The sequence below is a fragment of the Diabrotica virgifera genome, chromosome 4 (assembly GCF_917563875.1).
Source record: "Diabrotica virgifera virgifera chromosome 4, PGI_DIABVI_V3a".
Classification (NCBI taxonomy): domain Eukaryota; kingdom Metazoa; phylum Arthropoda; class Insecta; order Coleoptera; family Chrysomelidae; genus Diabrotica; species Diabrotica virgifera.
Genome location: NC_065446.1, coordinates 29,697,897 through 29,713,492, shown reverse-complemented (window position 1 = coordinate 29,713,492; position 15,596 = coordinate 29,697,897). Strand labels below are relative to the sequence as shown.

Sequence of the window (15,596 nt, the reverse complement as noted above, 5' to 3'; positions counted from 1 at the left end):
AAACTATTGGCTCGAAAGTTTTTGGTCGTACAGCCGTGAATAGCGTCGAGAATCTATATAGCAGAATTCGTCGATGCAGAATTATCTACCTTTGTGTTTACAGTATAAAGCTTATACCACTTTCTACCAAGATTACAAAGGAGATTCATGATTTTTAAAATCTATATTTAAATTATAATCAAGACAAGTGATTGGACTTCGTAAGTCCTAGGTTTTCACTTAAAGTGATCGAACGTAGAACCGGAAGTGAAAATTCGAACTCTTCGTGTAACTTTGCGTCGAGTGATATATGATTTCACTAATTTTGAGTCATTTTTACTAAACTTTCGGTCATAATTTTGTCTTAATTAGCTCGACTTTTCAATACTCTTCGATCCATATGTCACATGTACTATTTTTGCGACTATAATATGGCCGGAAATTTTAACCGGAAATTATATAAAACCCAAAAGTATAGATTTGTCCTTATCTGGCTGAGGCATGTCGAATAATATATCGCTTATACTATTTCGGTGACTTTAAAACAGTACTTCCGATTGTAACTCTAAAACCGGAAGTCCGATGTCAAATTTCTCATCTTTAGTACCATCCTTGGGTTAATAGATTTCATTCGACACCTCATTTGTCATTCTACCTGGTATAGTGACATCGGAGTTACATTCGCGGACGGACGGACAGACAGTTATGAAACCAGAAGTATATATTTGTTCTCGTCTTGCGAAGGCGCGTCGAATAATATATCACGTGTACTACTCCGGTAACTTTAAAACAATACTTCCAGTTGTATTTTTAAAACCGGAATTCCTAGGTCAAATTTCTCACCTTTAGTACCATCCTTGGGTAATAAAGCTTTCATTCGACACCTCATTAATTTGTCATTCTAGCTGGTTGAGGAGGAGGAGTTCTACGGTGGAGTTGAGTTTATTGACAGGCAGACGGACGTGGATAATTCAACGTTTCGCGTTTTTTTTTAAATTGGGTGAAAAAATCATCATCATCATCATTCTCTTTGCCTTATCCCTATGCGGGGTCGGCTTCCCTAATTGCATTTCTCCATACAATTCTATCTTGGGTAATATCAATATTAATCCCCTTTACCAACATGTCCTGCCTAATCGTCTCCCCCCACGTCTTCTTTGGTCTTCCTCTCCTACTCCTTCCAGGAACCTGCACTTCAGCAATTCTTCGTATTGGGTGATTAGCGTGTCGACGTTGAACATGACCAAACCATCTCAACCTATGCTCTCTCATTTTGGCATCAATTGGTGCCACACCTAGACTTCCCCTAATATGCTCATTTTTAATTTTATCCTTTTTTGTCACTCCACTTATCCATCTATCTAAGCATTCTCATTTCCGCCACATGCATTCGTTATTCCTCTTTCTTTTTCACTGCCCAACATTCAGTTCCGTACATCATAGCCGGTCTTATGGCTGTTTTATAGAATTTTCCCTTCAACTTCATTGGAATTTTCCTGTCACACAGCACACCATTCGCTTCCTTCCACTTCATTCATCCAGCCCTAATACTACTGCATGCATCTCCATATATTTCTCCATTACTCTGTAATACCGATTCCAGGTACTTAAAACTATTGCTTTTTACAATCAGTTCACCATCCAAAGTCTTTGTCCTACTAAGTTTTAAACCTTTTTCCTCCAGAGCTTGTCTCCACTCTTCCAGTTTTTGTTCTAAGTCTCTTTCACTATTTCCTACTAACACGACATCATCAGCATACATTAAGCACCATGGAATGTTACCCTGTAGTTTCGCTGTTATCTGGTCCAAAACTAATGAAAATAAATACGGACTAAGCACCGAGCCTTGGTGCAATCCTACTTTCACATGAAATTTATCAGTCTCTCCCACACCTGTCCTAACACTAGTCGTTACTCCCTCATACATATCCCTCACAATCTTTACATATTCACCAGGGACTCCTTTCTTATTGAGTGTCCACCACAGAATCTCTCGAGGAACTCTATCATATGCTTTCTCAAGATCAATGAATACCATATGAGCGTTTGTTTCTTTACTCCTGTATTTTTCCATCAACTGCCTTATAATGAATATTGCATCTGTTGTTGATCTGCCCTGCATAAAGGCAAATTGATTCGCGGATATTTCGGTCTCTTCACGTATCCGTCTATCAATTACTCTTTCCCATATTTTCATGGTGTGGCTAAGCAGTTTTATAGCCCTGTAGTTTGTACATTGTTGTATATCTCCCTTGTTTTTGTAGACAGGTACTAGTATACTGCTTCTCCATTCGTCTGGGATTTGTCCAACTTCCATAATTCTATTAAATAAACCTGCTAGCCACCTTGTTCCTGTCTCTCCCAATGATCTCCATCCTTCCCCAGGAATATCATCTGGTCCTACAGCTTTTACTTTCTTTATTTTTTGAAGCGCTTGAGCCACTTCCTCGTTTGTTATTTTGGTGACCATTGCTGCTACTGTCTCCGTTGACTCTACAGGCTGTCTGTCAAATTCTTCATTTAATAAGCTGTCAAAGTACTTTCTCCATCTCTTTTTGACATCCTTTTCGTGAACTAGTATCTTATTATTTTCATCTCGGATACATCTAATCTGATTAAAATCTTTTGCTTTCTTTGCTCTCTGTTTGGCTATTTTATATATCTTCGTTCCGCCTTACCTGGTATTAAGTTGATCGTATAGGTTTGAATACGCTCCTGCTTTGGCTTTTGCTACTGCTACTTTTTGCCACCATATAGTTTTGAAGATCTGTGTCGGATCTGGTTTCTTGCCACTTTTTATATAATTTTCCCTTCTCTTTTATTTTCCCTTGTACTTCGTTTGACCACCACCAAGTCTCTTTATCCTCAAACTTTTTTCCTGACGTTTTCCCAAGTATTTCAATAGCAGTTTCTCTAATACTACTGACCATTTTTCTCCAAATTGCATTAGGGCTTCCTTTCATGTTCCAACATATTTTGCCTACTATTCTTTCCCCAAATAGGCCTTCCTTCTCATCTTTTAGCATCCACCACTTGATTTTTTTGTGGTCCTCTCCGATATTTTGGTTTAGCTTCCCTTTTTACTTCAATGTCCAGAACAAGCAGCTTACTGTCTGACTAACTATTACCTTGCAGTCCTTGCATTCACGTATGTCTTCTTTCCTTATCATGAAAGAATAATAATGGGTGAAAACAATAATAAGAAAAAATATTAGAGGACATGAGAATATACAATGAAAGACTGGTAGAAAATGTGTTATTTTTAAAAAACCAAAGTGACTAATGATATCAGAAAAATAGTAAATCTGGCAACATTTCAAGTATCAAATTTGAAATCTCCATATTGCAGAACAGGCGAATTCCGGTTTATGCACATTTCGTAGCATCCATTTAAGAGATAATCGGGCGTCTCAAGATTTTTGGTCCATTCTGTACATACCATTAACTCTAAATTAATAGTTTTTAAAAATAAAAAAAATTACCAATTTATTTTTAAAATTATTTTTTACTTCTTAAAACTTGATACCTTACGATTTAGTTCTAAAATGTGTTTACAAAAATTGAGAGTTGATTTTCACTTCCTGAGCTGAAATTACTCATCCCAAATATGTATTGCATGTAAATTTTCGTATTCTGTATTTTGAGTGTATTTGTCATAACGAATGGTGGCATTTATTGGGTCAAAAATCTAGAACGTTATTTTAATTTATGCAGTTATGTCGGGTAAACGTGTAGGCGATGATTTAGTACAATGATAATTGATTAAGTAATTGAAACCAGATGGAAAACGACGACACATTTATTAAACTTTTAATAACGAATTAATGAAATAAAGATAAATTAATACAAATCATATGGAAATAACAAACATTTAAGACTCAGTGTATATGTGTATGTATATACTTTTTGTTTTATTTTGACAATGCTAACTCCTTATCTATTTCTACTGGATTAATATACATTGACCAGTAGATTGATATATTTAGATTAATTTTTCAAACTTATATAATATACATGTTTGTGGCAAAACAATTACATATAAAGTAAATATCCCAGGAAAAGAAGCATTTAAAAATCGAAAAATTACTGGCCGCTATTTTTCCACTGGAAATATCTTCTTTTTCTTGATGTGCCTATCCGTGACGAATGTTGGCGATCATCATGGCAATCTTTATTTTATCTGCAGTAACGCGGAAAAGCTGCACATATGTTGTGTTGTTAAACCAGGTTCTGAGGTTATTTAACCAGGATGTTCTCCTTCTTCCGGGACCTCGCTTTTCAAATATTTTCCCTTGCAGGAATGCTTGTAGGAGGGCATATCTGGATGCATTATAGTCCTTAGGCCCACATATAAAACTACTTTTTAAGACCACACCGTCGAAACTTTTTGTACTTGTTATTTGGGTGGAGTCGGACAAATTTGGAGCTTGGCGCATTATGGTAGTGGGGCGTTTGTCTGTCAAGCTGTCACGAAGTTGTCAATTTTATGCAAGAAAAAAAATTATAACCACATTGGTCATTATATTTTAATCAATGGTTTTTATCATATAAACAGCGTAAACAATTTTGTCGGACAAAAATATTGGGCCATATGACGCGTCGGACAAACTAAATATGTCAAATTTAATGAAAATAATAAATTTATTACCACATGGCTAATTTTAACAGAATCTACCATTAAACATTTTTACAATAATGTGGTAACCTTGTCGGACAATTTTCACGGTGCATATGCGCAGTCGGATGCGCCGAAGATGTCAATTTCCTGGAATTTTTTTATTTAGTACCACAGATGTCATTTTTATTTTGTACTGTTTTTTTTTACATATGTAATGCATATTGGATCACTTGTTGGACAAAAATAATGGGTACAAAATTTTCAAAAAAAATTTCCGAAATTTTCCCTTTTGTCGGAAGTTTTTTTTTAAATTCGGGAAAAGAAACTACAGATCGATATTTGTCATTGTTCAAGGAGTACGTACACAAATTTTCAGATCAAAATTTTTCCAAAATTTTGCCTCTTGTCGGATTTTTTTTTGGAAAATTTTGGGTAATACTTTACGTCACGCCCTTTTAAATGTTGTACTTAGTGTGTGTACCAATTTTCAGATAAATAGATTCAAAAGTAACTGAGAAAATCTGTTTTACAAATTTTTTTGACAATGCGGGCGTCGATAACCTAAAAGAGTTAAGTTTTCTGTTCGTTTGCCCCAAAATTTTTGTCAAACAATTACATTTTTTGTTTAAGAATATAATTACTTGTAACCTACTACTTTTGTCGTAAAAATGGTTGTGACGATAAGGGATGCACGAACTCAGCATAGTTTAAAAGTATGGTTTACTAATAAAAATTAAATTTTTTGTCCGACTGTCGATTTGCCCCAATATTTTTGTCGGACACTTAGATTTTTTTATTTAGAATATAATTACTTATAACATCCTATTTTTGTCGGAAAAATGGTTGTAAATAAAAAAAATCCAGGAAATTGACATCTTCGGCGCATCCGACTGCGCATAAGCCCCGTGAAAATTGTCCGACAAGGTTACCACATTATTGTAAAAATGTTTTATGGTAGATTCTGTTAAAATTAGCCATGTGGTAATAAATTTATTATTTTCATAAATTTTACATATGTATTTGTTTTCGCTGTTTATATGATAAAAACCATTGATTAAAATAAAATGACCAATGTGGTTATAAATTTTTTCTTGCATAAAATTGACAACTTCGTGACAGCTTGACAGATAAATGGACGGACATTATGGCCACTACCATAATGCGCCAAGCTCCAAATTTGTCCGACTCCACGCAAATAACAAGTACAAAATGTTTCGACGGCGTGGTCATAAATAATAATTTTATATGTGGGCCTAAGGACTATTACGAATGATGTGTCCAAAGTATATTAACTTTCGAGACTTGATGGTGGTTAGTACCTCTTGGTTCTTCCATTATTTTAAGGACCTCCTCATTTGTGACCCGGTCAGTCCACGGCATTTTAAGAATTCTCCGATATAGCTACATCTCAAATGTTTCCAATTTTCGGCACATATTTTCGTTCAAGGTCCACGATTCAACACCATAAAACAGGAAAGATAATACGTAGCATCTGGAAGTATCTGGAAATCATGGAAAAATCTGGAAGAATTCAATAGAAAAGCCGTACCATCTCAAGGATATCGAAATTTTTACTGCGTCGTGGTTGTTTATTAATATTTAAAAAAAGCGACTTTTTCATTAATTTCAATATTGTGAAAAAACTACACATTGTAAATGAAAACGTTAAACAGACCACTTTCTTGGAAATAATAATTGGTCTTAAATATTAGTGGAGTCACTGAAACTGGATATGAGCCATTACCTCCGATCTCGTTTAACCTCCGTCGATTTGCATGAAAATTAGTGAATGGTTAGAGGATATCTCAAGAAACAAAGGTGACATGGTGCCAACTTGCGCTTTTACCCTGGGGGTGGATGCCACCCCTTTTCGGGGTGAAAATTATTTTATGAAAAATAACCCCATAATTAGATAGGAGGACAAATTCTAAGCAAAATTTGTTATATAAAGTTATTAAAATAAATCAAAACTTTTTGAGTTATGTATTAAAGATCAAAAATTTTAATTTTTCCTAAGAAAAACACATGTTTTTAACCGATTTTTCATAGATAACTCAAAAACTAGTTTTTGAACAAATTCTAAGCAAAATTTGTTATATTAAGTTATTAACATAAATCAATACTTTTTGAGTTATTAAAGATCAAAGATTTTATTTTTTCGTAAAAAAAATTCATGTTTTAAAGCTGTTTTTCACGTATAACTCAAAAACTATTAGCTTTTACAAAAAAGTTATTATTACCAAAATTGAAGCTAATAAAAAATTAAATAAACTCCTTACTAAAAAACCTTTTAATATTAACTAAAAGTGAGTTATAGGTAATTGAATGCATATTTTTTTCGGCGAGTACCCAAATCTAAGTATTCAAGCTTAAATTACGGGAAAATGATGCATTTTATAACATAAACTTATTAAACATTTGTGAAAGTACTTAGAAATATCTATCAAATGAGATACCGAACAAGTTAATAGCATTAAAATGTATGCTCAAAAAATTTTCAAACTTTATCTTTTAAAAAATTTTCCAAAAAATGTTATCGTTTTTTTTAATAACTCCGTTAATTTTTATGATATCAGGTTCACCTAAAAACGGGTTGAAAGGTAATTCCAAAGGCTAGTAAAACGCGTTGAATTTAATCTTTTAAACCCCTTATTAAATGGCCACGGTTACTGGTTCTCGCAGCAAAATTTAAGCTTTAAACGTTTCTATCTCGGTTATTTTTCACCCTACAGAAATGGTAAAAAAGGTTTAATATTTGATATAGAAAAAACTAAAATTTGGTTATTTACAATTTTTTACGTATAGAGTATTTTTATAGTTATTATCAAATGAAAATAACGATAATTTTAAAAATTCTGATTTTTTTAAATTATATCTCTTTCAAAAATATGCATTCTAAACCGGTGAAAATTGTTAAAAGCATTACTTATATTAATACAAAGAAATTTTTGTAATGATTACTATAAATTTTAATTTTTGTGGAAATGGCGTATGTTTTATTTTTCACTTTTTCCTAAAAAATTCGAAAGGGTTCTCTTAGTTTCACCATAACTTTGGAGCTCATTTGTTAGATATTCTGAAGTACTTTGATAAGTGTTTAGCAGGTATATTTTATAAAATGCATCGTTTTCCTGTTATTTAAGCTTGAATACTTAGATTTGAGTACTCACCGAAAAAAATATACATTCAATTACCCATAACTCACTTTGAATTAACATTAGTTTAGTACTTTAAGTGAATAGTGTATTCAGTTTTTTATTTTCTTCAATTTTGGTAGGAATAACTTTTTTGTAAAAGCTAATAGTTTTTGAGTTATACGTGAAAAACAGCTTTAAAACATGAATTTTTTTTACGAAAAAATAAAATCTTTGATCTTTAATAACTCAAAAAGTATTGATTTATGTTAATAACTTAATATAACAAATTTTGCTTAGAATTTGTTCCTCTATCGATTTATGGTATTATTTTTAATAAAATAATTTTCACCCCAGAAAAGGGGTGGCATCCACCCCCAGGGTAAAAGCGCAAGTTTGCATCATGTCACCTTTGTTCCTTGAGGTATCCTCTAACTGCTCACCAATTTTCATGAAAATCGATGGAGGTTCAACGAAATCGGAGGTGAAAACCTTCAGTGGCTGCACTATATGAGAGTTTCCAAATTAAAAAATGTTTAAAACAGAAAAGTTATTGCAAACTAAACCTGAAGGTGACCATTGTTTAATTATTAATATATAAATAAACAATATACTTAATAATATAAATAAAAAATAACAGTAATTTTAAAACACATTTCACAATGTATGTTTTTATGTAGTTACTATGTGAGCAAAAGATGGATCCGATCGGTCGAGTAGTTTTTAAACAATTCTATTTGTTTATCAAATTTGAGAAAAAATGGGCATTTTCAAATGGCTGCACAGGTACTTTGTCAATTTTTAGAAGGGCTTTTTGGTCTCATTCTCTTTGTAATGTCTCAATTTTTTATGTTTTTATTTATTTACTTACAAATAATGAATGCAGAATAATACTTTCGCCTTATGAACAATAGTAACCAACTGTAGTTGGTCTGTGTCACTCGCTGGGCAAACTGTCCCTTTTTTCGATCAGGGAAATCTATATTCCCTTAATTAATATTATTAATTTGTTGCTGACTTATTGCAAAATTAGCTTCAAAAGTAATTTTTTTTTTAAAATGATCTTTTCTAAAATACACAAAAAACTTTAATTTCGAGTGAGGATACCGCCTATAAGAAGGTAATAATAAAATCTACTATAGATATCAGTGAATCATATGGTTTTCGTATTAAAGATATTATTTAATATTTTAGTGGAATATTAAACCGACAATAATCTTTATAAATATTTAGTAGGTCAAACAAGTATCAATGCATATAATTATAATTATACAAATTTAAATTTATTTTGTAATACCTTTCGTTATCTAATGCACTTAATGAAGTGCATAATTTAATGAATCTACATTATTTTGCTGATATTATTTTATAACAGATTGACTAAGTTTTAGTCTCCGGAGATTGTATGAATATTGCAAGAATGATTGTTTTAATATGTTCATTGAAGTGTTTTTTATTTATAATTCATTTTATAAAGCGTGTCACGCATGGGGAGGAACCTCACTTACCTATATACAATAGTGTACACAAAAAAAGTTACAACCCTTTGAAGTTAGAAAATAAAAATCGATCTTTTTTCATATATCGAAAACTCTTAGAGATTTTTTATTGAAAATGGGCATGTGGCATTCTAACGGCAGCAAGATCTTAAAAAAAAATTAAAGTGAAATTTGTGCACCCCATAAAAATTTTTTGGGGGTTTTGTTCCTTTAAACCCCCCAAACTTTTGAGTACGTTCCAATTAAATTATTATTGTGGCACCATTAGTTAAACACATTGTTTTTAAAACTTTTTTTTCTCTTAGTACTTTTTCGTTAAGCCAGTGTTTATCGACATATTTTGAATATTTGTCGAATCCACCACATATTTGTATATGGTTAAGTACGATTATAGAGACCTGTTAATAATCTGAAAATTTATTTATAATTTACATTTTTAGGTATATTTTGAAAAAGAAACCACATTTCGATAAAAGGTGATTTGTCAAAAAAAGACAAAAAGAGACAAAAAAAGTTTTAAAAACACTGTGTTTAACTAATGGTACCACAATAATAGTTTAATTGGAACGTACACAAACATTTGGGGGTTTAAAGGAACAAAAACCCCATACAATTTTTATGTAAATATATTAAAAAAGAAGCCGCATCTCGATAAAAACTGGCTTATCGAAAAAATACTAAGAGGCAAAAAGTTTAAAAAACGTTGTGTTTAACTAATGGTACCACAACAATGAATTAATTGGAACGTATACGAAAGTATGGGGGGGTTTAAGGGAACAAAACCCCCATAAAATTTTTATGGGGTGGACAAACTTCACTATAATTTTGTTTTAAGATGTTCCTGCCATAACAATGATACATGTTTATTTTCAAAAAAAAATCTCTAATAGTTTTCGATATATTGAAAAAATTCGATTTTCATGTTGTAACTTCAAAGGGCTGTAACTTTTTTTATAAGCACATTTGTACTAAGGTAAGTTAGGTTTAATCGTACTATTTTTGACCCCAAAATGTGTGGTATAATTTATGACCAATCTTTTCGGGACACCCTGTATTATAGTATAGCTCCCCGTGTGTGACAAGCTTAGTAGATGAGGAGAATATTAAGGGTTAGTATAACGACGAAATATGGAGATTTCGTGATTTGCTATAAAGTTGCCAACGGTATCATGGTAAATTTACCTAAATCGGCAAAATTTTGTTGTTTTTGAATCTGCTATTGAAGTATCGTTGCATTCTTCTTCTTCTTCAGCCTGTTTGCATCCACTCCGGGACAAAGGCATCCCCATGAGTTCTCCATTCTTCTCTGTTTTGTGCTATTGGTGCCAGTTTCTTCCCATTTTGCTTTGATGTCGTCTAGCCATCGTTTTTGTGGCCGTCCTCTACTACTACTGTGCTCGCGTGGTCTCCAATGGACAATGTTTCTCGTCCACTTTTCGATGTTTTGTCGTGCCACGTGTCCTACACAGTTCCATTTCATTTGCGCAATTCTTCCAATTACATCTTCCACATTTGTCCTGCTTCGCACGTCATCATTTCGTATTAGTCCAGGGCGGATCTGTTTTGAGATGGACGTTGAGAGGTGACTCTAATATTTTTGCAGAAATTGCTTTTAATTAACCCATATAATAATAATTGAGTTATCCTCCCCCTCAAGAAGGTCCGGAACATTGTTTAAATCAGGTGTTCCCAACCTTCTAGCAACTGCGTACCACCTGAAATATTTTGGCGTACCACCAAACACCGGGGATGGGAACATGAAGACGAAAAAGCCTCCTGATCCTATTTTTTTTAGAAATATCTACTAAATTATTTCTAATTCTAATTCGTCTCAGTGTAGGACACAATGTGTATTTTGGCATTCAGGAGCAATTTTCTTTATTTTTGCTGCTAGCCCTGTCAATTTACCTGACATATGAGTTCCTCTGTGGTATATGACTCAAGTGGTTTGCAGGAAACAAACTCTTCTATAACTTCTTTATAAAAATCATATTCGTAAAAATACTAGTAGCTGTGCTATGTTTGTTATAGCGGTGCTTTCGTCTACTTGAAGTGCAAAATATGTGCATTCTTGAAGTTTTCAACAAAGTTGTTCGTCAATATTGGAAGACATATTAGCACTTCGCCTTTTCACTGTGTTGTTTGACAATGGTATTTTTTAAATTTCTTTGACTGCCTTTGTGTGAGGCTTTTCATCCTTTGCAATTCTACATACAAAAAAAGAAGATTCTCTTTTAAAAAAATTCGATCAGCTTACCAATCACATCAGAGTGGTTTGTGTGTTGGTGACGTATCAGCATAGAAGGCTTCATGCTTTGGTTCGAAAGCGTTTCGAAACAAGCAACCCATTGAGGAATAGGATTGTCACTATTTTCTGTGCCACACTTCACTATAAAACCACACTGTAAGTAGCTTTCGTGGTATTTCCAATTGGCCTGCGGTTTAAGTTTTTTAACTCTATCCTTTGAAGTCCCAAGGTTCACCAAAAACTGCTTCATATATTAATATGGAAGCACAACAACTGCACTGGCACTTTCGCAGCCAGAGGTCCAGCGTAATCGCTTAATTCACACACGTGACACGTACCACCTGAAATCTTCCCGCGTACCACCAGTGGTACGCGTACCACCGGTTGGAAACCCCTGGTTTAAATAATCAAAATGTCAAAAAATGAAGGGAAAATTCTAACTTTTTCCTTCGTCTTTTGATTATAACTTTAAAAGTATTTATTTCCGAGAAAAGTTGCACTATAATAAAAGTTGCGTAATTAAATTTCCTACAATATAAGATTGGTTAAAATTTTTAGAATTGTTACCCTTGTTGCAAAATAGCAATAATTGCGAATGTTACCCCTGTTGCAAAATAGCAATAATTGCGAAAAAAACATAAAAAAACAAGTATTCGCATTTTACGTTTTTCAACCATTTCTGCTACACTTAGGACCTTCATATTTCACCCAGAAAAACTTTATGATATGATAAACCAATACTGTAAATTTAGTTAAGATCGGTTCATCTGTTTTTCAATTCACTGTTATTTTTTTATAATGTCCTTTGATAATTTGAGTTTTTACAACACCATATTTTTCGGTCAACTTTTGTAATCTTAAACCGTACCACAGTATATAGAGGTTCCACAGTAAAACCACTCCTCTGTCGGCGCTTTGATCTCAAGAAGTAATACCGGCAGTACGCAATTGGTAATTCACCAGTGGTGGGTGCGGGCTTTCCCTGTTAAAATCCGTACGTTTCTATGCGATTAGCAATGCGAGAGTGGGGCAAAAGCGACTAAGAACATTGCGCGGTCGCCATGCGCGACTACAGATTTTACTTCCAATTTTTCGGAGAGTGGTTCTACTGTCCCTCTTTATACTGTGACCGTACTTATAAATATTGACAAACATTTCCTCTTTTATGACATTTTATGACCACCACACCGACCCTAATTATTTAATCCCTTTTTAGGTAGGTACAATAAGTATTAAATATAATACTGGGAATTTCTATCAACAAGTTGACAAAAATATTTGGCCGACATTAACAGGTAAATTTCTATAAAATGTGCTTTAAAAATATGTGATTATTTGGCAGCGTCCGTATTATAAAGGTGGCCGTAAATACCAGATAATAAATAAGGGAATCTACATATAATTTGTTTGGTGAATTTTTAAATTGGCCGTTAGTACAGGTGGCCGATTTTGACAGGTGGCCGGTAACACAGGTTTTACTGTAATACGTTGTGAAATAAAACGAGATGAAACTAGTAGAGGAGGGAAATTTAGAGATAGAAACCTATAAATTGACATTATATTGATAGTTTCCCACCTTTAGACGTATCGGAGGAATATGTCAACTAAAACTGTCCCTGCAAAGTGGTAGTTGCCAAACTCGTCCGATACGTCTAAAGGTGGGAAACTATCCATATAATGTAAATTTATATTTTAAATTACAGACATCTTTGATATACGTTAATTTTGTTATATCCATTTTTTATACGCCCTCATAGTTTAGCCGTAATAAAAGAAAACCAGAGTTTTGGCGCACTCTGTATATACATAATAATAATGTTCGGAAAAGTTTCCGCGGTTAATACAATGGACCTAGCTTTTGACGTCCTTTCTGTCGCCATTTTCAGGGCTTCCGGGGTCTCAATCTCCTGAGCCTCCAGACACTACACTCTTCACTACTCACTGCAATACTGCGCACAGTATTTCAGTGAGTATAGTATTGCGCACAGTATTGCAGTGAGAGACTGAGACCGCAAAATCCCTGAAGCTGCCTTCAGAGAGGACGTCGAAAGCTCGCCCCTGTGAATATCGACGCGGTTCAACCTGGAAGTCTGGTGTGTTTAATATTAATATTAATTCTTGTAATATTGATTTTTGTTTTAAGCTTACATAAAGGAAAATGATAAACTTACCTTAAAATCGTCAATGCCGTTTTGTCCTAATCTGAATTCCTGGCTACATATTAATTTTTTGATTAAATCTTTGGCAGCGTCTGATACTTCCACATCCGTTGGAAAGTCAAAACAGTTTTTGTGATTCATAATTTTTCCGTAAGTTTCGACCAAGCTTTCCGCGTAAAACGGGGTTTCACCAAACAGCATTTCATACATACAAACACCTACAAAAAATGACTCGATTAATATTTTTGTATATATTATGTAATTTATTTCTTTATTTCCCTTCAACACGATTGTCCATGTTATTGGAAATATTTGAGCATCATCCCTGTGGTTTAGATTGTTTGGAGAACATAACAACAGGAATGAAAAAAAAAATTCAAAACTTTTTTTTACAAAAATTTTTCAACAATATAAACCAAATAGATGATGCCCAAAGCCCAATAAGCTGAAAAAGGGCGTTGAAGAAGAATACAAAAATAATTCAGGCAACAAGAACGACTAGTACAACCTACCTACAGGGTGTCCAGAAACTCTCCCGACAAACGAAGACTGGAGATTCCTAAGATAATTTGAAGATAATTTAACCCAATTCACCTAGTCCGAAAATGCTTCCTAAGAGAGCTAGAGTTCTTTAAAAATGGCGTTTTGTAAATAGTTTTTTTAAAATAGCTTCAGACAACGGTGTAACCAGGATGGCCCTAAGGGGGGGTTACAAGTCCCTAAGGGGGGTTACAACTACTGGAAGGTCTCTAGCGGGTATGGTGTTAAGCGTATACAGCTCAAAGTACATCCCGATGGGGGGGGGGGGTTCCCAGTACATCCCAGAACGCTTCTATTTAGAAAAACGAAAACTCGTACGCCTATTTATCTTCCAAAGATGAATCGATTCCATCAATTGTTAATTTATAATACCGTTCATAGGCGTCCGTTTTGGGTAGAGCAACGGTTATTTTATCACATAACTTTTTTATCTTTAACTCTTAAACACATCTAACACTTAATTACTAAATTGTGAGGTATTATAGTACTAAAAGGTATATACTCTTGCTTTAAGTTGGTAGGATGCACCGTTTTCTAGAAAAATCGATTTGAAAATTTTTCGTTTGTTGAATATGAAAAAAAATTTTCACAAAAAAACTATTTAGAAAAACGAAAACTGGTACGTTTATTTATCTTCCAGAGATAAATCGATTTCCTCAATTGCAAAATTCTATTTCCGGTCATATGCGTCCGTTTTGGGTAGGTCAACGGTTATTTTATCGCATAACTTTTTTGTCTTTAATTTTTAAGCAATTTTGAAACTTGATGAATAAGTTATGAGGTATCCTAGTACTAGAAGTTACTCATGCTTTAAGTCGGTAAAATACACCGTTTTTATTTGAAATATTTTTTCAAATTTATTTAAAATTGAAAAAATGAAAAATTTTCGAATCGATTTTTCTAGAAAACCGTGCATCCTACTGACCTCAAGTAAGAGTACCATTTAGAACTAGAATAACTCACAATTTAATATTCTAGTGTCAAAAATGCTTAAAAGACAAAAAAGTTATGCAATAAAATAACCGTTTCCCTACAAAAAAGAGGGGCCAATGACCTGTATTAAAAATTGGTAATTGATGGAATCAATGTATCTCTAGAAGATAAATAAGCGTATTAGTTTTCGTTTTTCTAAATAGAAGCGTTCTGGAGATATTTAAGAAAAATTAATTCCAAGACGCCATCTTCAAAGAGCTCTAGCTGCCTTAGGAAGCATTTTCGGACTAGGTGAATTGGGTTAAATTGTCTTAAAATTATCAGTAGTAATTGCACAAGAGCTGTAAAATTATATATTAATTTTAGAGATCGAGTGCAATTTATTGCGATATTTCATGAATAAAACTGTTCAAAACCAAAATTTTATTGTAATTTATTTATGTAAGTACAAATTAATACTGTTAAACACACAGTTGATATAAAATA

General features: G+C 33.3%; 1 protein-coding gene across 3 annotated transcripts in view; it reads right to left on the bottom strand.

The window, feature by feature from the left end:
* The window catches only part of LOC114349379 (serine/threonine-protein kinase Genghis Khan), a 217,796-nt gene that overhangs the window by 144,932 nt on the left and 57,268 nt on the right, over positions 1-15,596 (bottom strand). For all 3 annotated transcript variants that reach the window (XM_050648108.1, XM_050648111.1, XM_050648109.1), the window contains exon 7: positions 13,650-13,855. In XM_050648108.1, coding sequence (XP_050504065.1) covers positions 13,650-13,855 — 206 coding nt within the window. The remainder of the gene's footprint in view (positions 1-13,649; positions 13,856-15,596) is intronic.